This window comes from Aplidium turbinatum, chromosome 16 (assembly GCF_918807975.1).
Source record: "Aplidium turbinatum chromosome 16, kaAplTurb1.1, whole genome shotgun sequence".
Taxonomy (NCBI): domain Eukaryota; kingdom Metazoa; phylum Chordata; class Ascidiacea; order Aplousobranchia; family Polyclinidae; genus Aplidium; species Aplidium turbinatum.
In genome coordinates, this window is record NC_137487.1 from 17,683,824 (window position 1) to 17,709,503 (window position 25,680).

Genomic DNA, 25,680 nt, shown 5'->3' on the forward strand with positions numbered 1-25,680 from the left:
GGTCACTCCAATGGTCATGCTGTCATCATACATCTCCAAATGTTACAAAATAAAATCATTTCCTTGAACATGACAAATTTTGAAACATTTTTGGCTCATAAGGTCTTTATAAAACGGTAACAGTAAGAAAAAATTCGGCCAAAAAGCCAATATTATGAGAAAAAGTATCATGCAAAAATCTCAAAAACCTGATGTGATGGATAAAATCTGATGTGATTTTTGAAATCAGCAGCCTCAATATACCCCAAATCACATCTTACATTGCAGACACAAAATTTTTTATCTTTTTTGTTGGCTTGTGTAATGTTCATGTATTTCTTGAATTTTGTACCAGTATAATGTTGAAAATCGTGGCAGAACCCCAGTTTAAGATTTAGGCTTGCAGCTTTTGATTTTAATATTATGTAACCATCTATTTAAAATAGAATTTTTATGCATGTTGATAATATCGGCGTTCTACCTCGACATGGCTCAGATAAAATGCGCGGCTGTAAGCAACTTGCCTGAAGCGAAAATGCGTTTAATCCAGTTTTTTTTATAACAAAACATGTCTGGATTCAAGCTTTGTTAAGGATCTACCACACTCACATGCTTTTTAAAGTATTAACCATTTTTTGTTCTCCAGACCCTAGCTAGAACCAGTTTAGTGGCTTAGTGGTTACCGCCTTGGGCGCTTGTGCTGGTGGATCTGAGATCGATTCCAGGTCGAGTTATACCGACGACTTTAAAAACGGTACCGATTGTGTTTTCTCTTGCATAACGCAGTGAGGATAATTCGGGTATAATATTGCGGTGACATCCGAAATCTTAGAGTAAAAGTTAAAAAGTCATAAACAATTAAACATTAATATTAGAGTGAACACATTTTTTATGAGTGACGTTAAATGTAAAAGAATGACGATAGATTGTCGCGCAATCGTGACGTCATCATTGCGATGCACTGTCACGCTTGAGCGACAATCTTGTCATTCTTTCACATTTAACGTCACTCATAGAAAATGTGTTCACTTTAATATTAATGTTTAATTGTTTATGACTTGTGTGATGTATGATGCTTATGCTCGCTGTTTACAAATTAAATAGATACAATCTGGCTGGAACCGTATGTATTTATCAAGTACATATTGTCACTTTGAGTTACGCCAATATCGCTTACAGCAAATTTGCTTGTGATACCTGTGACTAAGCTGAGCATCGTATTCATTCTTTCACATTTAATTTAGTATCTTCATATGACAACTTTGTTTTTGCATAGCCGTATGTAGCCTATAGTGTGTTAATAATGTCGTGTAGCCTAAACATGGTCCGTTTTAAATATCTTCAGATAGCAGTATGGGACTACAGGTTCATCTACATGACTATGTATGTTATTTATACGACAATATTATGCGGTATTGCTATTATGTTTAATGTGTGTTAGGTATGGCCAATGATGAGTAATTTCGTTTAGGTAAAAATAATCTTCTGGAAGATGGATATTGTAATATTCATCTTGGAAGCTGCTATGTTCACGAAATTATGGCCAAGTTATCTGTCTCCGTATTGTGACATAGATTGTCGCGCAATCGTGACGTCATCATTGCGATGCACTGTCACGCTTGAGCGACAATCTCTCGTCATTCTTTCTCTATTTTTCTAACTTGTGTTTTCCAAACGTGCTTCGTCTTTCTTTTACGATGTGTGAATCTAACGGACGGACGTAATAAGAGTGTGAAGTGACTATTCCACATCACAATTGAACCCGTCTCTTTTTGACAATATACCATCTTAACTCAACACATGTGGAAGTAGTGGAACTTGAGTAAAAAGTTAGAAAGAAGACAGGTTGGGTAACAGTTAATGCATAGCTGTTACCAGAAAGAAAGAACATAGACAAAACAAAAATGAGCCCTGTTGCTAAACCATAGCAGTTGTAGAGCAACAATAAATAAACCATAACATTATTGTTATTATTATCAGACCCTAGATATCCTTTCGATGGCGAGAACGTAGTTGGCAAACTCTTACAAGCTGCTGAAACTCCTTTTATTGGAAAATCTGTTTCGGGTACAACATCATCGAACATCGAAGCTTATTTCGTCATCGACATATCGGATGACGTCAGGGATGACGCATTAAGTAATTCTTTGAAGTTTGCAGAAGAAAGAATAAGAAATGTGAGTGTAATAATTAAAAAAAAGAGCTTAAACTAGATTTTTTTTTACATATTAAACGCTGAAACACCATGATCAGGTGGCCCAAATCAAATCTTGTACATTCTGTATCGACAACTTTCTAAATATGTTTTCAAGTCTTTTCGGTGTAGACCTAAAGTGGTTTATTCACTTCATTGAAGTTGCAGTTTTGAAAAATTTAAATAAACGAAAAAGTTTGACCTCAAATTTTAAAACTGGCAACTATAGTTTTAAACATTCATACTGTAAGCATCTGTACTATGAACACTGAATACATTGCCAAGATATTTGCCTCTAAAATTGGTACTTATGTCTCGAAAGACACTTATTTTGCTGTATCTTGCCAGAGTATTTAAAGTTTATGGTATAGTTGTGTACAGAGCTCTGAATACATTATTTTTTCAAATGTGACTTCAATACTTTTCGTTTTCAGCTTTTCAATTATTTTCTTCTCAAAGTTCTGGTAGCCTACATTAGACAAGCATAACAGCAAAAATCTTGTTAAATGCAGATGTCAAGAAATGGTCGAATCCGATGCGAAATATCAGCATTTGCTTCAGAACGTGTAGTGTTGTTAGACCTTGAAACTACGACAACTGAAGAAGCGATAAGCAATTTAAATACCGCAGAAACAGATCGACGTGAGTATGGTTAAGTGTGGTCGTTCACAAACACCAGCTTTCAAACGTTGCATAATTTATTTACTTTGCATTTGCGGCACTTGGAGGTGAATCCGGCCACCCTCGGGTAACTGGGACATCACCGAATTAAAACTGGACTACTTATGCAAAGTAGACATAACCTATAAATTAAATTTGTGGTTTTTAACTAATCAGCGAAACGTGATTTTAGTAACACGAAGTGACATTTTTGTGTTTATTGTGTACTGTAAAAGTGTGCGTATTTGTTTGATTTATTGTGAAGTGTTACATGTGTGTGGTTGAATGAAAATACACTTTATATATCGTTTTATGGGAAAACATGTGTATTTACTTCGAACTAAACTTCCAATGCAGGAAAAAAACATTAAACCCGCTCAAATGAATCTGGTCCTTTAACCCTATTAGAACCAACCTGTTTTCAGTGAACATTTTGGAAGAAATCGATACACGACGGAATACACACAGAGCAATCGAAATACTTAATTTGACTCTTTCGTCTTCGTTCACTGAAGACCCAGACAGAACAAGATATGTGTTTCTATTCGTCAACGGTAAGTGAACATTTTGATAAGATTTCCTTCTTATTTAGTTTGTTCTGGCGACTGGCGTCATAGGCTACAACATAATGAAACGATAACAAGCAAAGTATGAAAAACATGGACAATATCAAACAAATTATCAAATTGAGAAGCATGCCGGAATCACTAATATAAACAACAGACATATCAAAATGTAGAGAGTTTACAAGGGAAGTTGCAGTTATCAAGCATGATCAATCTGTTGCAGAAAAAGAGCTTCATGCAAACCTTAATCCACATTGCTTTGTTGCCGGTATTAATAAATCAATTTGCTGGTTGGTAGTTGCCAGTAGGCAGCATTGACATGGCGGTTCATAAAGTTTTTTCACTTACTCCCGAGATGATTTTACGACCCGGATCTTTCTAGGTGGCCCGGGAAGTTGAAAAAACCAAAGCATTTTGTCGATATAGCGTGTTTGCATCCAATCCTCTTTTTGGACAACTCCTGATTTTTGGTTAAAAGTATCTCCATTCTTAACGAATGTCTTGGTATTTTCCCTTGAGGTTCTTCTTTTTTTTGAAATTTGTCTTGTTGTTTTTTTTCAATGGGAATGTTTCTTTTGTGACACGGAAGTATCATCAGTACCAGGCCCAGGTTATCTTCGCAAAAGCCCCAATTATTCGTATCCTATAACGAATTTCGTCAGTGAAGAGTACTGACAATTAGAAGTCATTTTTGTGTTCATGTTTTCAGTTTAAAGCATGGCTCTGTTGATACTTATCCTTTAAAAAACAGAAAGACGAAGATACAGTTTGCTGAGTTTGGGTTTCAAACCATAATTTTTGCAAGTGCTTAACAAAATTTCAAATGCATCTGTCCACAAAAGATTTTCAGTCAAAAACTCAAAATATTATTTTTCAGGACCCCATGCACAGGGAGACCCACCAAATATAGCAATGGACAATATCAGATCAATATATGAAGGATATTTGCTTGAGGTTGTTTTGAGAATAAATCACAATTTTATTTTTATGTAGGTCTTCTGTAAAACTTTTTATTTCTATGACAACTGAACACTTCAAATAAATTGAAAACTTTAATGATTATAAAGTCTCTGTTGGTTTAATTTGTTTAGTGCGTACCACAACTGTAGTTGTTCGAGCCAGTTGCTCTCATTTTGAGCAACATAACTTGACGTTTTCGCTATCGTAGGCCGATCGTCCGTTTGAATGTGTCTGAACCACGCTGAAAAAACAAAACAAAAAAAACGAAGAACATTGTTTCCAATGACAATTGCAGTCTGACTGAACTAATGCAGTAATGATGCAATTCCATTAAAAACAATACAATATACATCCATTTCCCTCTGTCAATCTCGATTACCGACCCTGCGTCAAAAGCCTTTACAAGTAGCCCATGCGAAACTACCAGGAATAACCTATCAAAGCTTTGTCAATCCGAAGATAAAGATTCAAAATCAACCAACCAACATTGACTTTTACGGGATTATCACTACGACAAAATGAAGCAAGAGCTACGAAATAACATTAAATAATTTGTGAAGAAGGGACGTTCTTCCCGGCCATCAGCACAAGGCTGATCACTCGCTGGTGAATACGGTGCGATACTGATGAGCCCAGCCTCATGGGCGAAACAAGTGTCTATCGCTATCTATTCGATGCTACAAATCGGCTGCCCAGAAACTTATTAAATAATTTATTGCGTTGAAAGTTGGAGACTTCCCCGACTTTTTAGAAAGTAATAACGTGTCGAATGCGACTGCAGCCGCCAAAATAAATTCGCACAGTAACACAAGTCACGAAAATTTCTGCACTTAAACGATTAAGAAAGTAATCTCCAAATGTCATTTGCATATGTATCACATTCAAAATTAAAAAAATGTCATTTCAAATTTAACATGAATTTTTCAGATTTACGTCATTGCATTCGGGGAAGAGTTTCAAAACGAACAAGCATTAACCGAACTTCAATCTCTTGCACCAAAAGGAAACTTTCTCCCAAACCCGCCCCTAGATCTGTTTGTGACCTCACAGTCTGGAGCAAGTGAAACAGGTTTGTTATATATTTTGATACAAATTAACTTTCATTGTCGTTAAATTTTTTTATTGTGTTGTTCTTTGCTTTGTTACTGAATAATAACTAATAAGGCAAAGCATTTTTTAAATTATACATCTTACGATAAAACATTGTGACATAATATTGTTGGGCTTTGAATGACCGAGTGCTTGTTTGTTTGTTTGTTTATCTTCATCCTGCATTGCGGGAAAGCGGACTTGAGCGCTATGCATCGGTGTACGCCTTCCGACATACACCTGACCCACGCTGCAGCCGACTGCAATGTCTGTTTCCGGTTGTCTACTCTACTTATGACTTCAATTTGGTACTACCCATTACTCGAAATCGATCACTGGGTAGAGGCAATTATCGTAAAGTTTCTTGCCTAGAGAAATTCACGTTTTAGATCACGTTTTAGGTCCTAGAAGAATTGTACCACCATATCTTTTTTATTTGTGTTAAGATATAATTGCATTTTTCCTTTGTAGCTTTTTTCGCTTTAAATACTTTAAAAATTGAAAATAATGGTGAAAACTAAAACGAAATGTAATTTATAGTATGTTATATACTTCAATCCAGAAGATTGTACTTAATGTATTACCCTAATTATGTAGCATAACAACTTATTTACAGTGCATAAGAATGTATGTCCATAGTTGTGTAGTATGATCACTTATTGTAACAACATTAGATTGTATATGTATATATAAAATAAATGTGAATCTGTTAAATCTGATCACGTTACTCGGCTTTGTATGCCTAATGCCTATAGTTCAGTAAGACAAACTTTTTACGTATATATATATGTAGTATAATTTCCAAAAGTCTAAACTGGCTATGTCATGCGCTACCTAAGGTTTTATGCTAGGTAGCCTAGCAATATTCAGGTGCAATACTAATTGAAATAGAATAATTAAAAGTAAAATTTATTTAATTTCCATAAAATCATATCATCTAAATTCGGTTTTTTGCCCACTAGTGGAGGTGGGCGATTTTTCCTTGCAGCAATTGTGTTCGTTTCGATTCTCCATCTTATTCTATCTACCGCATCTTTTTCTTTCAGTTCGACTTTGTCTGCCTCATTCTTTTCCTGTTCTTGATGGAAGTCCCCGTTTCCCTTCCCATCTACCTTCAAAGTCAATGCCTTTCGAAGAATATTTCTTTCCTCCTTCCTTTGAATCCTTAGTACACACCCATACCATCTTACTCCATTTGTTCTTGCAAGTTGGTCCATAGCCTTCATCATCCTTTTGCATCATCGCCATGTGCACTTGTGCACTGTGCAGTCTCCCCGAGTCAACAGTTGACTGTCGTTTGTTTCCACACGTTACGTTCTTCCGCTACTCTTTTTTATTTTGCCTTTGCCGTTCTGCCTTTTATATACGAGTTCAAATTGATATTGATGACGATGAAACATTTTCTTAAGATTACAGTGACTGTGGAAGAGCAGGAGACGTTGGCAAAATCAAAAACCGAGTCGCAGTTGGAAAAGTTATTGGAGGATCGTTTGCAATAGATGGAGCTTGGCCTTGGCAAGCTGCATTTGCTTACCGAAGACAAAGCGTGTATTCGGTGTGTACTGTGGTAACTTGTAGTCTGTAGATTAAGCAACCTTGAAACACAGGGTCCTGGTCGGATATAGTTTACTGATAAATTTGATGTAAAAAAGCAAAAAAAAATGCAAGTTGAAGACTTTTAATAGGATCATTGCAAATCTTTAACATTTTAGTTCGTAAGTCTTAGTTCAAGCATTTTAGGTTTCAACAAAGAAACAGCAGTGAAATGATCAGCTTTTACACAGACTTACAAAACTTGGTACCATTTGGCTTTACTATATTTTATTCATATAAAAAATATACAGAAATAAACGATTAACATTGTCTTGAAACTGGTTGTTGAATTTCTGCTGTTCGGTTGAAAACTATATTTTGCAGGTAACAGTGTACAGTCAAATTCACTTGCTTTTTTCTTGCAAATTTAATTATTATTAGGTTATTCCTCATACAGTCACAACGATGTCTTTACAACGTTGAAAAAAAGTTTTTCTGTTTTTTCGGTGCATCATATTTCTCGTAAATAACCGTATGACGATTAGTGTTGCCAAGTTTTGTATGTTTGTGGTACAAAAATTAACTTTTTACCAAAACTTACAACTATTAGTTCTTTAAGAAAATCTTTTGGTAAAATGAATCAAGTGCTTATATCATTGTAACTTTTTCTGGCGTTGAAATATTTTACGCTTGCGACACCTCTAGTGAAATCCCAATATTCGCTGATGGCTGAGAAGCTTGCCTCAGATAAGCTAACTATTGTGGGAACCCCCACATACCATATATTTCTGAAAAGGGCATGAAAAGACGCATCTGAATATGCAAGGTTCATGAAATAAATGTTTAATTTGATGCAATGAGCTTCCTTCAAACACAGACAATATTTCAATAGTTATTTTTTGACATGCTAATACAACATACTGTTTCTCACTACCAGCACCATATAACAACAAGAAATGTTATGAAGTGCTAGATCTACCTTATATGCAAATACCTATCAGAGCTTTTTCTCTAAACTATCACTTTCCTAAAAAAAAAGTTTTTTTTTTTAAAGTTACTTGTGTGCGAAAATATTTATACACATTTTTTTCAATAAAATGGTCAAGAAATAAAATTTTAAAAAATTCTCATAGTTTGATGCAATATCATTGTACCAGCATGCATTCCAATTTTAGCCAATTCGGAAAAGAAAAAAACAACTGAGTTAACATTTACTGCAAAAAAATGTTTTTTTGAGTAAAACGCATTTAAAGTTATGGTTTGCAAATACAAGGCAAATCGTGCATTTTCAGCCAGGCTATTGTTACTGTTTACTACTGCCTTTGAAATACTTCGATACAGGAAATTTGTAACTGCTAAAGCATGACCAAAACAACAGCTACAAATACCACAAATATGTAAAACCAGAAAGGGCTTTCCTGTTGCTACTATTAGCATAGATATCTGGGCTATTAGTATATTTTCAGCATATCATATCATCGTTCTGGCATATTTTCGACTTTTGGGTCGCTTTGTAGCTCCACTAGTTCTAAAATTTAACAGGGAAAGAATTGGAATTGTGGATAAACTTCCGTATATTCAGAATCCTGATGAAATTTTTTATCTTTTCAGTTCAAAATAAAATTTTCTTGAAAAACATTTTTTTTTCATTAGAAGTGTTCCTTTGTGTAAATGCTGTTCTTAAAACCTTGTTAATCATTGTACAGCAAGTGAAAGAAAAGTTTGAGTAAGGCTTCTTAGCGCATTTTAAATCTTCAACAACTTGAAAATAATTAAAATATCTTGTTTACAGACATACAACTCTCCAATAGGTATTTTTGGAGGCGGTTCGCTGATAAACAATGAATGGGTTATTACCGCAGCACATACCTTTGCTGTCGCAATACGAATACCTAATTGGCCACAAAGTTTTATTCTCACTTTAGGTAAGAATATAATTGCAAATGTACTTTTTTTATATCTGTATAGTTGACACTTTACATTTCAGAACATTGTCTCTTAAAGTAAACCAATTGACTCTCTGAGGAGGACCTCCTAACCTTAACACTAGAATGCATGGAATTTTGATTTAAGTACAATTATACCCGAAGGAGTCATTTTGACTCCATGTTGTTTTGCGCATAACAAATATTTCAAATTAGGGTCTTCGTGATAATATTTTTAACTGTAGTTTATTTACATTCTATTTATACATGGTTGTCATATCTAGAAGCGTAGTCGGGGGGAGGCAATTGCCGTCTTCGGAAATTTTTTAAACAAACATTTTACTTTCTGTTTCAACATTAATTGACAGGGTTTTACTACAGATTTAGGCTGAAAGTACTCTCAGAAAGCACAATTTTTAATTAAGCTTTCTTTTTTCAACTTTTCCTGGGTGAGATCTCCCAGACTCCATCTGAGTGCTTCATGTCCAAAGATATAAAACGGCTTTAATTAAATACGACAATTATAACGAAAATGCGAAAAAGTCTTGAGGGCATGCCAGAGACTCTCCAATTTAACTTAAAATAACCCCTACGAATGTTCGGGGATGGCTATTTTTTTTAATCATTGAAAGGGTCCAGACAACACAAAAGCAGAGAGTCACTAATTTAGAAAGTTGATGGAAATGTTTTTGTTGTTCAACTGTTTTATTCGCATCAACAACGCACGGGTACAAAACATTAACATTAGGGTGGGCCAAAAAAAACGACTTTGGAATTTCGTTCCAATAAATTGGAAAAAGTTGCCATTTTCTATATGATTAGCGATGGTAATAAAAATTTTTTGATTGAAAAACTTTTAAGGGTCCCGCAAACGCCTCAAAGTGCCCCAGTTTTGTCAAATTTCGCAAAAAAACGCCAATAAGACCTTCTAAATTACCACCAATCTTCCTCATATTTGATACGCGTATGAAGCAACTGGATGCGCAGCATATTAAAAAATTTGATGAACATGGCTCAAATACCTTGTGAGATATTCATGTGGAGAAGATGTTGAAGTATTGAAAATTTCAACCACATGGTGGCGCTGTAGTTTTATACTTACTTTAGTAACTGGCGACACACTGAAGCTAGCGACACATTCAAGGTATCAATGGAAAGGTAATTAGCACGGCTAAGCGATCATGTATTAAAGTTGGCCAAACTAATATTTGATGACGTCACTATGACGATATACTATTTAAAATTGTCTTTCTGCAATTAATCAAATAAAATGTATTCAAAAAAACTATGGCTAATTGACGAATCACCTTTGCTAAATCTCAACGCTGGTGTCCATAGACTTGGATTTATTGGAAAGTATCCTCCATGTGGGAAAGAAGTCTTGCTTCAGTTCCATGGTTATCACACAATTAAGCAAGAAGAATCTAAAGGTACTTCCCCGAAACGAGAAGCAATAATTCTAGTTGTCGAAGATATTAAACAATGGTGGAAGAAAACAGGAATCGGTCTTAAAACCACAGATGATATAACTTACATGGTCAAGAAATTGACAGACCGGTATGAAAATTTGAAAAAATGCAAACCCAGAGAAGGAAAAGAAAGAGAAACAGAAAGAAATTTTTAGATGATCTGCAAGATACGCTATGGGTTGTTAAGAAAAACGTAGAAGACGATTTGAGAACGTCTACCAACCCTAAGAAAATGGAGGATTGGCATTATCTTGAAGCAATCCGGGGTAAAAATCGAAAAGCCACTTTGGGTTCTTTAAATATTCAAGACCAAATAAAAATGAAAAGAAAGAAAACGAGACAAGGTCAAGGTATAAAACGTAAACTTAAAGATGCTTTAGATACACCACTTCCGCAAGATTTGTTGCAATCCGGTACTTCAGAAAAAAGTGGAGAAGATCTGGATCAAATCTATGTGGGGGATTTGTCGGCAAAAACAAGCAAGACAACGGAAACCAAGAAAAAGCAAGTTCTTACACCCCAAGTTTGCAGCCTGGCAGGTAAATATTCTTTGTCGAACAGCCGAACAGGCAAGTGTTTGAAATGGTAAGTGCCGCGACGGCAGAAAATAGTCTTAATAACAAAATCCTCTCTGTAAATACTGTACGCCAAAAGCAGATGAAATTTTCTACTGAAGCAGAAAGAAATCTCTTAGCTAATGAATTTGCTGCAGCTACTGATTTTTTCACACTTCACTGGGACGGGAAAATATTCAAAGCTCTTACTCACTGTGCTGACAAGGAGGAGCGAGTGGCCGTGCTACCAACCACTTCTGAGGGAGACGAGATATTACTCGGAAGAATACCTGCGAAAAATGGATCTGCAGCTGAAGAGCACTCCCAAATTCTTAATCTGTTAATAGAAAAGGGCATAGAACTAAACAAAATAATCGCATGCGTATTTGACACTACCGCAGTTAATACTGGTGTAAAATTTGGCATTGTGAAACGCTTGGAAACTTCCTTATCCCATGCACTGTTGGAATTAGCCTGCCGGCATCATGTTTACGAATTGCTTTGTGGTGCAGCAAGTGAATCCGTCCTCGGAAAATTGTCTACAACTGGAGATAAGAAGAAGACCACAGCACCTTATGAACCACTTTTTAAGAAGCTGTGTTCTGCTTGGAATGATATTAATACAGATACACAAAATCTCGAACTCTTGGATAAGAAGAAACTTTCACGCACTTTATTCCGCCACATTGAAGAAGCTAAACAAATTTTGAAAAGTTGGTTGGAAAATGACACAGTGTTAAGGCATGATTATTTAGAAATGGCCCAACTTTGCTACGTGTATCTTGGTGGTATTCTTCCACGAAAATATATGCCATTTAAGCTGCGGACACCGTCTGCCAACCATCATGCAAGATGGATGTCTAAAGTTCTCTACGTTATGAAGTTAGCAATGCTTAAGCCATATTTTGCCCATGACATAGACTTCGGAGTTTGACAACATTCTACAGCGTTTACTATGCCAAAGCGTGGCTAACATGCATGTTTGCTTCCAAAGCTCCCTCAAATGACTTGGTTTTCATCAAAGCACTAGAGGAAATCTGCAGTGCTAAAGGAATATTGCCCTATGAGTTTTTGAAGATTGTCCAACCTGCTCTAGATAAGATTCAAGATCACACTTGGTACTTGAGTGAACGGCTGGTAGGTCTTGCTCTTTTCGATACATCAGTGGATAACTCAACCAAAGAAGCAATGCGCTCAGCTTCGTTGAAATACAAAGGAAAACCTCTTCAAAAAAGTCAGGAGATGCCACAATGCTCTTCATTCTCCAATAAGCAATTGAAAGATTTTGTTGGGGCCGACACATATAGACTTTTTGATCTTCTACATTTCCTTGAAGAGTTGCTAAAACTGTCAGCGTTTAAATGGCCTGAATCACCAGACTATCAATATACCGTATCTGTTGTCAAGAATCTGTCAGTGGTAAATGATTGTGCCGAAAGAGCACTTGGCATAGCAACATCTCTTCATGGTCCTACAAAGCCAAAAAATGAAAAGCAGCTACAAGCAACATATAAAGTGATTGATGCAGTTAGAAAATTCCAACGATCTGCAGCTACTGCATCTGAACGAGTAACCAAAAAAACTTTGGCTGATTTCTTGACTTATAGTGTTGTGCATCAGTATCAATTGCTGTCTGTATAAGTGTATAATTACAAACCACGTACTTCCGATTACCTGCATCCAAAAGAAAATGTTACTTTAAACTGGGAAGAAAATATCACTAATTAAAAGTTCAACTTTAAGAATTCGATATACTGTAAAAGGCAAATGAATTGTTCATATAAACTCAATTTCCAATATATTACGTCATAATGACGTCATCAAACATTATCATGACCAAGTTCAATGCACAATCGCTTAGCCGTGCTAATTAGCTTTTCATTGATACCTTGTATATGTCGGTAGCTTCAGTGTGTCACCAGTTATTAAAGGAAATATAAAATTATAGCGCCACCATGTGGTTGAAATTTTCAAAACTTTAAACATGAATATCTCACTAAGTATTTTAGCCATGTTAATCAATTTTTTTTTACATGTTGTGTATCAAGTTGCTCCATATATCTGTCAAGTATAAGAACGATTGGCGATAATTTAGATGGTATAATTGGCGTTTTAAATCGTTTTTTTGCGAAATTTAACAAAATTGAAGCACTTTGGGGCGTTTGCGGGACCCTAAAAACTTCTTTATTCAAAAAATAATTTTTGCCATCGTTAACCATATAGAAAATGGCAACTTTTACCAATTTATTGAAGCGATTGAAAGATAAATTTGAAAAACGCTCAATTTTGGCCCACCCTAATTAACATGGCAAAAAGAGCACAACAAACATAGCCAAGTCGAAGACTTTAAGAAATCGGCACGCCACACCCCGCTGCTTCGGCGGTGGGGAGCGGTGTGATTTTGGAGTGGCGATGCACCCAGGAGGGAGGTCCACCAGCTTAGGTAGCGGAGGCCATAATGAGGATTCGAGGTACTTGTAGAGGTAGAGTGTGGATTGAAAACTCTAAATTACCCTCCGCAACTTTAAGATGGCGGAAGGGCCAGGGAGACAGCTTCCTTTTGGGTAACGCAGAAAGTCGGCCTGCCGGGCCGGGGGGCAGCTGCGTGTGGTCGCTTGAGTCGGCAGTAATTGATCGCCGGGCAGCGCTCATGTCTCCTTTGCGCGACCGCAACAGAGGTACTTTTGACTCTTATACCCGGTTAGTCACAAATCCACAATGTCAGTTTTCCAAAAGAAAGCTTTGTGCAATTCATTTTGTTAGTAACTTGTGGAATTCGTAAGACGAAGTTCTAACTTTATCGGTTGAATTTGTCTAAGAAAGTTTGTTCTTATCTACAGGAACAACACGGTTGCTAAGCAACAGATCATCTGACCTTTCACCTCACACGCGTGTCTTCCTTCCCGAGCGTGTCATCATTCATGAGAACTACGTGGAAGGAACTTATGACTACGACATTGCCTTGGTAACACTTGAACAAGAAAGCACACAAAACAATAATATTTGCAGTATTAATGTAACTATCATTATGAACGTTGTTTGAGCGTTTAGGCGGAAAGTTCAATTCATTTTCAATTTATTTTCAATTCATTTTCAATTCATTTTCAATTCATTTTCAATTCATTTTCAATTCATTTTCAATTCATTTTCAATTCATTTTCAATTCATTTTCAATTCATTTTCAATTCATTTTCAATTCATTTTCAATTCATTTTCAATTCATTTTCAATTCATTTTCAATTCATTTTCAATTCATTTTCAATTCATTTTCAATTCATTTTCAATTCATTTTCAATTCATTTTCAATTCATTTTCAATTCATTTTCAATTCATTTTCAATTCATTTTCAATTCATTTTCAATTCATTTTCAATTCATTTTCAATTCATTTTCAATTCATTTTCAATTCATTTTCAATTCATTTTCAATTCATTTTCAATTCATTTTCAATTCATTTTCAATTCATTTTCAATTCATTTTCAATTCATTTTCAATTCATTTTCAATTCATTTTCAATTCATTTTCAATTCATTTTCAATTCATTTTCAATTCATTTTCAATTCATTTTCAATTCATTTTCAATTCATTTTCAATTCATTTTCAATTCATTTTCAATTCATTTTCAATTCATTTTCAATTCATTTTCAATTCATTTTCAATTCATTTTCAATTCATTTTCAATTCATTTTCAATTCATTTTCAATTCATTTTCAATTCATTTTCAATTCATTTTCAATTCATTTTCAATTCATTTTCAATTCATTTTCAATTCATTTTCAATTCATTTTCAATTCATTTTCAATTCATTTTCAATTCATTTTCAATTCATTTTCAATTCATTTTCAATTCATTTTCAATTCATTTTCAATTCATTTTCAATTCATTTTCAATTCATTTTCAATTCATTTTCAATTCATTTTCAATTCATTTTCAATTCATTTTCAATTCATTTTCAATTCATTTTCAATTCATTTTCAATTCATTTTCAATTCATTTTCAATTCATTTTCAATTCATTTTCAATTCATTTTCAATTCATTTTCAATTCATTTTCAATTCATTTTCAATTCATTTTCAATTCATTTTCAATTCATTTTCAATTCATTTTCAATTCATTTTCAATTCATTTTCAATTCATTTTCAATTCATTTTCAATTCATTTTCAATTCATTTTCAATTCATTTTCAATTCATTTTCAATTCATTTTCAATTCATTTTCAATTCATTTTCAATTCATTTTCAATTCATTTTCAATTCATTTTCAATTCATTTTCAATTCATTTTCAATTCATTTTCAATTCATTTTCAATTCATTTTCAATTCATTTTCAATTCATTTTCAATTCATTTTCAATTCATTTTCAATTCATTTTCAATTCATTTTCAATTCATTTTCAATTCATTTTCAATTCATTTTCAATTCATTTTCAATTCATTTTCAATTCATTTTCAATTCATTTTCAATTCATTTTCAATTCATTTTCAATTCATTTTCAATTCATTTTCAATTCATTTTCAATTCATTTTCAATTCATTTTCAATTCATTTTCAATTCATTTTCAATTCATTTTCAATTCATTTTCAATTCATTTTCAATTCAACCACAATTCTTCTTTCGTTTGAGACTAGATCAAATTGCAGGGCAGGTGATGGAGAGCCAGGTGAGTGTGGCTTCGTCCAGTGTTGCTATACCATGCGTTCCATTTGGTGCCTTGTAGATGGGACATTCGAGAACGACGTGGTCAGCAGTTTGTTCCTCTGCGCCGCATTCGCAGGCCGATGAGGAAGCAAAACCCCACTTGTGCATGTTCGAATGGAAGCGACCGACTCCGGTTCGGATTCTGTTGAGCTTGACCCAAGTCGGCCGAGGCAGGTCCATACCAGGGGGCGCGCCACCGGGTGAGGTATAAAACCATGTAGTTTGGTGTCGGTGGAGCACCACGCTGCATTCCAAGTGTCTTCCATGAAGTGTGCTGCGCTGATGGCATGATTGCTGAATGGATGTAGTAATTCAGCAGCAGCTGGCACAAAGGGGTGTCTTGACTTTAATCACCGGGGAGATTCCTGAGGTAAGATGTTGAGTTTTGCATGAAGCAAGTGGTTAGGATCCCCCGCCCGGCGAGCCAGGTGTATAATGGCTCCCTTTCGGCGAAACTCAGCAGGTTGGATGCCTGCAAGGATTGATAAATAATCTGTTGGGGTTGGGCGCAGGGATCCAGTCACAATTCGCAATGCGTCGTTGATTGGGCTGTCGATGAGGCGGGTGTGGACACTGCGGCACCAGGCACGGGCGCAGTATTCAGCAGTGTAGTGAACCAGAGCCAGGGTTGCAGTGCGCAAGGTTTCAGCACCTGCACCCCGATTTGTGCCTGCCAGACGTCTCAGCAGGGCGACGCGAGATGTCAGCTTTTTGCGTAGTGACTGTAAGTGGTGGCGGTATGTGAGTGACCTGTCAAGTGTAACCCCAAGGTATGTTGGTTCTGGGCAAGGCGGCAGAGTTTTGCCGTTAACGGTCACTTTCAGGTCACGTTTTGCCTCCCTGTTGTGGAGATGGAAGGCTGCCGTCACAGTTTTACTTTCGCTGAGCTTCAGTTTCCATTGATGAAGGTATCCAGATATGGTCGTCATGTCTTGGCTCAACGTCATTTCTAATGATTGCCAGTCTTTCGCAGAGTGCAAGATGACCAAGTCATCAGCATATGCATATTTGTCAGATGTTGTTGATGGTAGGTCATGCCATGGCCACCTAAAGATACGGCCTGATTTGTCACATTTTGCAGAAATTTCCAGGTTTTTCTAACTTTGGGCGAACGTTTAAATAAATTTTTCTAAAAATTAGATTTTTACGCTTTCTTTATTCTTTTCCCCAGATGACACAATAGGTTTTAACATCCTCACATGTTGAAAAACAAAGAAAATTTGATTTCGAAGATTTTAGTCAGACTGTTAATTTTCAATAACAGTCTGATTTAGCGTTTTTCAACTTACTTTTTCTCATTTGCTACTGCTTTCCCAAGGCAACAAAAAAGTTTTTTGTCATTAGGAAACCGCAAAAAGTAAAAACATCTCAAAAAATGTCAGTCAAGCACTACCAGTAGCTGTAATCAAAATCTGCAAAATGTGACAAATCAGGCCACATCTCCAGGTGGCCATGGTCATGCATATAAACATTGAAAAGGAGGGGAGCCAAGACTGATCCCTGTGGGACACCGTTTTTGAGTCGCCGCAGTCTACTTGGTTTTCCGCTTCCGGTGGTAAGGGTAAACCTCCTGTTGTGGATGAGTTCCATGATCATTTTGACCATGTGCCTATCAGGGAGTAGGCGGAGTAGCTTGTAGACTAGGCCACGGTGCCAAAAAGTGTCATAGGCTGCTGTTAGGTCGATAAAAACAGCCCCCGCTTTCTTTTTTGCCGAGAAACTCTCCCCAATATCCTGAGTTAGTAGTGTGACTTGGTCTACAGTTGACCTCCCGTGTCGGAATCCAGCTTGTTCTTTGGGAAGCAGTGGGTCAATTATTGGTTCGACACGGGCGTAGATCAGTCGCTCAAGGATCTTGAAAGGGATGCAGAGCAAGGAGATGGGGCGATAGCTCTTTGCATCGTCTAGTGGTTTGTTTGGCTTAGGGATCGCGACGACCAGAGATCTTCTCCATACTTGAGGAATCTTGAGGCGGCGCAGGCAGGACGACAGGAAATCGCATAACCAGAACTTTAGAACATGACCAGCGTGCATGATAAGCTCTGGACATATCCTATCTGGACCAGTGGCCTTTCCAGCTTTTAGGTGTTTGAGGGCAGCATTGAATTCGCTCCGTGAGAAGGAGTTAGAAATGCTCTCCTGGTCAGGTGTGTTGATCTTCCAGAGCTTTGTCACTTCTTTGGTAACAAACCGATCGAAGGTACGATCACACGGCTTATAATAAAATATCCCATTTTTTATTACCTGCGATGCGATCTTATTAGCAGGAATGGGACATTGTCGGGGTGATTGTCTTGATCGTCCCGTAAGGTTATTGAGTGTTCTCCACACTGTACGGCTTGAGTGCGAGAGATCGATAGATTGGATGGTCTCTGTCCAGCGTTCTTTTCTTTTTTGCATCGAGTCTTTCCAGAAAAGCCTTAGCGGCTGAGGGTTTTGTTTGACTATTTGAAGAGCTAACAAAGGAATGGTAGAGGCACTCGCACTCTGCATCCCAGCACGGAGTGTAGTTACTTCTACGACCGCGAGGGATGGCTTGTTTGGCACATGTTAAGATGGTGTTGCAAAAGTCCTGGTAGGCCTCGTCCACATTATGACAGTTAGGTGGAAGTAAATCATTTGTGAACTTGTTGGTAAGGAAGCTAAAGCGATTCCAGTCGGCTTTACGGAAGTTCCACCGCTTGACTGGTTCACTCGGAATTGGTGTCTTGAGCGGTATTGCGGTAATGAGAGAAGGTCGGTGTTGGGACCGAGGAAACTTCTGTAGCACACGTCTGTCCGGAAGCTGATTATCGTTGCCAGTGCTAGCAAAGGCCATGTCTGGGTTTGTTCCAGTGCCCCATCGCCCGGATGTGAAACTGGCTTCGTCTTTGGGGTTGTACAGTGGGGCATCGTTGTTATTTGATGCCCAGTTAGCCAGACATGCACCAGAAGGGCTGGTGATGCGGTATCCCCAATCGACGTGCTGGCAATTAAAATCACCAGCGTAGAGGCAAGGGTGGGGGTACACTGATGGGATGGCCGTCGGAGTGAATGGCGAAGAAGGTGGCTTGTAGAAGTTTAAGATTTTGTAGCCGTTGACGTCCACACTTAGCCATTCAATCTCTGAGTCTGAAGGGGATTGTTCAACCAGACTCCAGTTCAGCTTCTCGTGGACAAATGTGGCTAGGCCGTGTGTCCTGCTTAGGATTGACCCAGCTAGTGAGTAATTTGGGATCACTAGCCTGTCTGCGCTGTGGCAGTGGGTCTCCTGGAGGATGATGATAAGGGCCTTTTGTTGTTGAGCTATTCTTTGTACCACATCAATTTTAGCAGTCGTAAGACCTTCAACGTTGAGCTGTAGGATGTTGGGACTTCTGGCTTCTTTTTTCGTTATCTGGGCCCAGGGTTTATCCTTTTACCACCCAAGAGACGCCCTGTTGTGTCTCTGTTTGTTGTCATTAGCCTGTGTTGTGCAGTTACCGGGACTCACCGCGAGGAGGTTGACAACATGAGTCCCGACAATAAACAACAATAAACTCGAATGAAGATTATTATCTTATCTTTAGGTTAAACTTGGACATGAACAAGAACAGTTTGGAGACATTTGGCTTCCTTCTGAACGAAGTGGCAGAGTTGAATACACTAAACGAATACAAAGAGTTTGTTTGCCTTGCACTGAAAACAATTGCGTTGGAAAATATTTGAGAAAAATTGGAAAACTTAATGGCAACGAAGGAAAAGAAGAAAGTTGTCGAATTGAAGGTAGTTTCAAACAATTGTTTATTGCATTGTTTGTATACATACACTACAGCATCCTTTTCGATTGTCTGCTTTCGTAGAAACAAAAGCGATAAATACATTGCCAATTCATTCTAAATCACATAATCTGTCTTTTGAAGTGTGTAAGCTACAAATTTTGAACAAAAATATTTTAGTTTACAGTCCTAAAAAAGCTATTAATTCTCTATTGTTTCTAAACTTTCAGGGGAATGGCTTTTGGAAGAAGGCGACAATGAAGTCATAGAAGAAAAAAATATATTGACAGCTGTGACGGGTTTTGGTTATACTGATGAAAGCGAGCCCGTAACTTCAAATCATCTCAAACAAGGATTAATCCGCCTAAGAAACAGGGACAGGTGTGAGTCTACTTACAGTGTAATAGTTTGTATGGATTTCTTGGCATATCTTGAGGAAAAAAGTTATGCCAAGTCAACGGCTTCTAATTTGTTTTCAAATATATGTCTGGTCAAGTTGCTATCTCTACTAATTAATATATTAGGTGAAATTTGGCAAAATGACTCGTGTATTGTCACACTGTAACAATTCAGAATGAAATCTTTCGATGTGATTGTTTCTGCAGACGCCATCGTGTTTAAGTTTAACATAAAGTTTAAACATGAGAACGAGGCATCACACCATACATCTAGTTACTTATTATATGTTACGATAAGTCGTCTATCGGTTGGTTTGATCTACGTCTTTCCTTTCTGGCGATTATTTTTAGTTCCACCTTTTTAGTTCCACGGTTTCCACGCTTAATTACCTCACACCAGGCTTTGTATGCTGAGAGTTGAACAAAAATGATATAAGACTTAAAATTAACAGGTGTAGTCAAGATAGAGATTTGATGACCCGTCATCGACCTCCACTTCCAAAGAGAGTAGCCTTTACAGAGAGAATGACTTGTGGTATTGGTGGTGGATTGAATTCTGTGGTGGACTCTTGTACAGGAGATAGTGGTGGCCCATTAGTTAGAGAGGTTATTATGCAATTACTGACATTTGTGACATACTAACTTCTTCCGTTACTGGCGTTTGTGACATTTTTTTATGTAGCCGTTTTTTGTTGCATTTTTCAACCGCGTTGTTGCATATAAAATACACACGTAATGCTCAACCTAATGTATAGTTTGCTTATAAAGATAGTATCAACGTGAAATTTTGTGTCGATGGAAACTCTTAACAGGTCGAACATTTTTCTTGCTTTTTAGTAGCAAAAGTTGCTTTAAGATAGGCTTTGTTGTTGCATTGACTTTTTGTGTGTATTTACTGCAGATCATTGATGAAGAAACTGGAGAGAATTGTTGGGTTTTGGTCGGTCTTGTCAGTTGGGGTCTCAACTGCGCAACCAGCTATATGGAAAACAATACAAAAAAGTATTTTCCTGGTTTCTACGCCAAAACTACACCATTTGCAGAATGGATAGCCCAAAACATAGACAAAGGTTTGTTTTATACGCTCTTCTCTCGTGTTGTCGCTATACATCAGGGAGCCTGTCGGTTAGCCACTGCCTGGTGTTATCGCCAACGGAGACTAGGCCTTTCATACCATAATGTGGACTGTACAGCTGGCAACCCTTGATTACGTGAGCTATCGTCTGCATTTCACTACACTCACATGCAGCGCTCTCTGCCAAACCCCAACCCAACATTTTGTACGTTGAATCCACGAAATTGTTATTAACTTTCTCTTTGCGATGTACACCTACACTCTCCATTTAAAATCAGATCAGATCTTTTTTGCGTTGATTTGACCTGGAAAGGATTTTCGCGTTATTTTTATAAGGGGTAGCGGTGGTATGATGTGGCATATAACGTTTCGTGTACCAAACATGCAATTTTGTGTCGACTCTCAGCAAAAAGTGCTTTTTAAAAATCCCGCTCACCTTGGTTTGGTTTTGAAACTTTATCCTCGGACTGACAAAGCCTGTGATAGGTTATTCCGGGTAGTTTCGCATACTTGTAGAAGCTTTGAACCAAGGTCAAATTCCGACCTTGTGCACGAAAATCCTCAATGTGCGCTTGAGCAATGTATTTCAAAGACTGCTTTTTGTGCAAAGGCACCTAATCTAGTAGATGGAGTTTGACAATTGGAAACTTTACTCTGCCACTCTTGGTAACCAGGCCTGCGTCAGTGGTTCAAATCCCTTACAACTATGCAAAACCAGTCAGATGCTTTGTCAGTCCTAGGATAAAGATTACAATTAACCAACACTCAACTTACCTTCCCACATCCGAATTTCTGCAACTATGTGTAGGCCTATAACCACTTTCAACGTTTTAGACGAAGAATGTCAAGAGCGTAATACCGCGAACCTTCCTCTCGGTAGAAAATGCAAAAAGCGCTGCCAGGCAAAGACCGATTGTGGAAGATCATCAAAAGAATGTATATGTGATGACGTATGTGGAATGTCATGCATTAATCCGAGTGAGTATTTCTTCATTGGTTTTGACTTTTCACAACAACTTTGCACTTGGATTGCAGCTTTACTATTTTCATTTGTTAAAAACCCTAAGTTTTCCAACCGCTTGTGAAATTGATCCAGCCATAGTAGCAATTTAAGCCAATACATGTAAATGGAATCTTCCCTGTTTGCTTGAAGGGCTGTTGGCTTGTCCGATTTTGTATCAATTAGTCATTATGTTCAGGTTTAAGGTGCGACAATTCAGAGGCATTTGAAAACGGAGTCATCGCTGGTAGCTTGACCTACGGAAGTACCATTACCTACACTTGCAGCAGAGGATATGTTTTAGTAGGATCAAACCAAAGAACTTGCAGATCCGACAAGAAATTTACTGGAGAAGCACCTACTTGTCGCCGTAAGCATTAAATTTGATTTTGTGTTTTTTGCACTTATGCTGTTACCATAAAACTATATTTTCCTTTTTTCCATCAAGAAAACTAAAACTACAATACATGTGATTGTTTGATGAATGAGCATTGCATGGTAAAAGTAACTTTTAATTGGACAAAGATTGTATCTGACGAAGTGATATTTTATGCTTTAAACTTATTCTGAATCGATATCAAGCACATCATAAATTTTGCGCTTTGTCGCTTCTACTTTTTTGTAGACCTCTGCTATGTTTGGCATATACTGTATTGTGTTTTTGTACTGGTCAAAAATAAAAACAAATTGAACTGACACAACATAGAACACACATTTGGGGCTTGTGTTTAACATTGTGGATTCAGTAACCCAAACCTAAAAGGAATGAGCATTGTTGAGCAACCTTTTCGTTTCGTGATCGTCGCTTTCAGAAAACAGACGAAATGCTAAATATGTTTACTGACAACAAATTGCAACAGTAAAAGCATTTATAATCAAACCGATTGACTTTAAATGCAACAATCACATTGTATACAATACTTCACATTGTTTACAAAATAATTTATGCTTAAAACGTGCTTTCAAAACAAACGTAGATGAAGAAAGAATTGGCTTCCTTCTCCCATCAACCACATAAAAGCAGATTACAATGAGAATTTCTTTTTTTTTCACAAATTAGTTTTCAAGTATAAATCACTAATAGGCTACAAGGCAATATGTTTTAATTATATTATTTTCAGCAAATAACCTGAAAGGTGGAGCAACGACACAAAACACAATATTGCCTTTTGAAATAAAATAATCAATACTTTTATTTTCAGAGCAACGGTGCCTTGTTCCTAGAGCCCCGCGGTTTGGAACAATATCAACAAATGAGAGATTTGTTTTGTTTGGAGAAAGTATCACATTCACTTGCTATTCCCATTACGAGATTGTAGGAAGGCCATCCAGAAGTTTGACAATTGAATGTGGAGGCGATGGAGATTGGTCCGATGAAATTCCAACCTGCAGAGGTTTGTGTCGTTACTGCAATGCTTAATTTAAGAAAGCAATTCAGATGGCACCCATCAGCTATTGCAACTAGTGCAAGTTGTAATGTTTGGCTGGGTAAGATTTATAGTTTCTGCAGGATCAAGAACAAAGCTAAAAAAATACTCAAGGGCACGGCTTGAAGGTTTACCACAGCAATTCGCCAAGCCAAAATTCTGGTCTCAGATACCTTGACAGATTACTGTGATAGACTCTCGAGCTGTGAACCTTGTGTTCGTAGCTTTGCTTGTTGACCACCATGATCACCATTTCGCAATTTTTCCCTCTGTGTTAGACTGAATGTCGGGCTTCTTGCCTTCTTGTTTCTTTCAATGCCCAAGATCAATGCAGTGTTGGATGATATGATGAACCGTTTGAAGTTCACTTAGATGTAGTCTGAAGAGTTGTCCAGACCTTGTTAATTATGTTGTTTTTAAAGCAAACAATTTAAAAAACTGGTTTTCTGGAGACAATTCAGAACTATCTACTGTACTCCTTTTAGACAAAATCTGGCAAAAGTGACGATTTATAACATCAACACTACGTCATGCATTTTTTGCTATTTAAAATTTCTCAACTGTGAAAAACGTGTCCAAGTAAAAACATTCTCTGAAATGTTACAGTATACTTTGTGTTATTTTACAGAAATTCGTTGTATAGTTCCTAACCCACCTGAATTTGGATCAGTGTCAACGCAAGAACAATGGGTCCTTGTGGGTGAAATCATAACTTATTCTTGTAACACTGGTTATGAAATGGTCAACCAAGTGTCGGGTCGTTTAACTGTTGCATGCCTTAGAAATGGTGAATGGTCCAATGATACCCCACAATGCAGAGGTAGGATTATTGTACAAACAACATTACCTAAATCATACTAACAAAAAAACTCTGCGTCGACCAATCTTAATACTTCCGATCAGTAGTGCTGACAAGGGGTTCTAGGAGGTACGTTTGGACCCTGGTCCTGGACAATTTTAGGTGTTCCAAAGTTTTTCAAAGGGCCCGAGAATTTGAAGAAACCACCCCGTATTCTTTGGATATACGGTAGTGCATTGTTTTGGCATTAACTTCATTTGGGGGCCAGGATCTCATTTGTACCGGGCCCAAAATATCATCTCAACGGTTCTGCTTCCGATCATCACTAAGAGGGCTTATTTGGCTTTCAGTGTTGGCTTTGTTTAATAGAACGTAGCAAACAAAGAATTTACAACAAAATTATCATCTGCATTTTCTTTCATTTTATTTTTATTCAATTTTTTTAAAGCAATTTAATTCAAAAAACTTTCATAAAATATAAAGACCGTAAACGGAAAATAGTCTAACCCTTTTAAACATATCACCTTTAAACACTTTACGACTTTGGAACGTTTTCACCAGCGTTGCATCAGATTCATTCTGAACATCAACTGGAGCAAGTATGTCTCAGACACTGAAGTCCACAAAGAGGCATCTATTTATCTGCATTGAAGCGCTTTTTTACCTCGAGAAAGCGCTTCAAAGATACTCTAAAATATCAACCATATTATGCAATCTAGGCTCTCGACATTCGACCAATCTTGTTGAAGATACGAAATCGCAGTGGCTCATCGAGACAAACTCATCTGAAACACTCATTCATACAACATATCATTTTAGGAATACTTAGTTTAATTATTTATCCGAGGCCGTCGATGCCTGTTCAGGTGAGGCAATTGAAGAAACAAAGCCTCATTGTATGTGAGATCGTTCCCACTCTCCAAGTATGACAAAATAAATGTCACCCAGAACGAAGACAAATGTCAAAATTGATCTGCCGGTCAGAATTCTCCACAAATCCAGTGGCAGGCTTTACATGATACTGTTGCGGCCGTGCTTGCCAGTCACGGATTGGAATTTTTATCTATAGGAAAGCCTGTAAATGACATGACTCTGAATTACCATCTTTGGTTGGTAGGTTTTGAATCTTCATCCTCGGACTGACAGCCTTGATAGGTTATTCCTGATAGTTTCGCATACTTGTAGAGGCTCTTGACGCAGGGCCGGTTAGCGATATTGGCAGAGTATAGTTTTCCGATTGTTGAAGTGTTGTTGCCGGGGAATTATTCCATTCACTAGGTGTCGCTGAATGGAGTGCAGTCCTGAAATGCGTTGCTCAAGCGCACACCCCGAGAGTCGAACCAGCGCCGCGTGATCTTGAGCCGGGCGCGTAACCACTGAGCTAACGGGACAGCCAACGGGCGGACTAATCTTTGTTTCAAAATCTGCCATGTACATATGGTCAGATGACATTTACAAACCTACACAAATAAAAAAAGTTTATTACTTTCTTAAATAATTTCTAAAACTAATAAAACGAAACGTTGAATTATCTAAGCGCCGCTAAAATGTGGTTCATTCGAAAAATGCAACGAATCATTCCTCACCCGCAAAACAAACGAAGACGTACTTAATCAAAC

The 25,680-nt window shown here is 37.2% G+C and overlaps 1 protein-coding gene across 1 annotated transcript in view; it reads left to right on the plus strand.

Moving 5' to 3' along the window:
- Nucleotides 1-25,680, plus strand: part of LOC145785275 (uncharacterized) — a 92,467-nt gene that overhangs the window by 44,039 nt on the left and 22,748 nt on the right. The window contains exons 13-33 of the mRNA XM_082596952.1: nt 1,960-2,156; nt 2,686-2,815; nt 3,259-3,387; nt 4,277-4,353; nt 5,287-5,428; nt 6,858-7,003; nt 8,774-8,906; nt 10,245-10,336; nt 10,494-10,914; nt 11,088-11,811; nt 11,877-12,548; nt 13,459-13,607; nt 13,770-13,894; nt 19,174-19,369; nt 19,593-19,743; nt 20,213-20,366; nt 20,662-20,830; nt 21,670-21,813; nt 22,035-22,205; nt 23,038-23,229; nt 23,891-24,082. Of these exons, the coding sequence (XP_082453078.1) occupies nt 1,960-2,156; nt 2,686-2,815; nt 3,259-3,387; nt 4,277-4,353; nt 5,287-5,428; nt 6,858-7,003; nt 8,774-8,906; nt 10,245-10,336; nt 10,494-10,914; nt 11,088-11,811; nt 11,877-12,548; nt 13,459-13,607; nt 13,770-13,894; nt 19,174-19,369; nt 19,593-19,743; nt 20,213-20,366; nt 20,662-20,830; nt 21,670-21,813; nt 22,035-22,205; nt 23,038-23,229; nt 23,891-24,082 (4,506 nt within the window). The remainder of the gene's footprint in view (nt 1-1,959; nt 2,157-2,685; nt 2,816-3,258; nt 3,388-4,276; nt 4,354-5,286; nt 5,429-6,857; nt 7,004-8,773; nt 8,907-10,244; nt 10,337-10,493; nt 10,915-11,087; nt 11,812-11,876; nt 12,549-13,458; nt 13,608-13,769; nt 13,895-19,173; nt 19,370-19,592; nt 19,744-20,212; nt 20,367-20,661; nt 20,831-21,669; nt 21,814-22,034; nt 22,206-23,037; nt 23,230-23,890; nt 24,083-25,680) is intronic.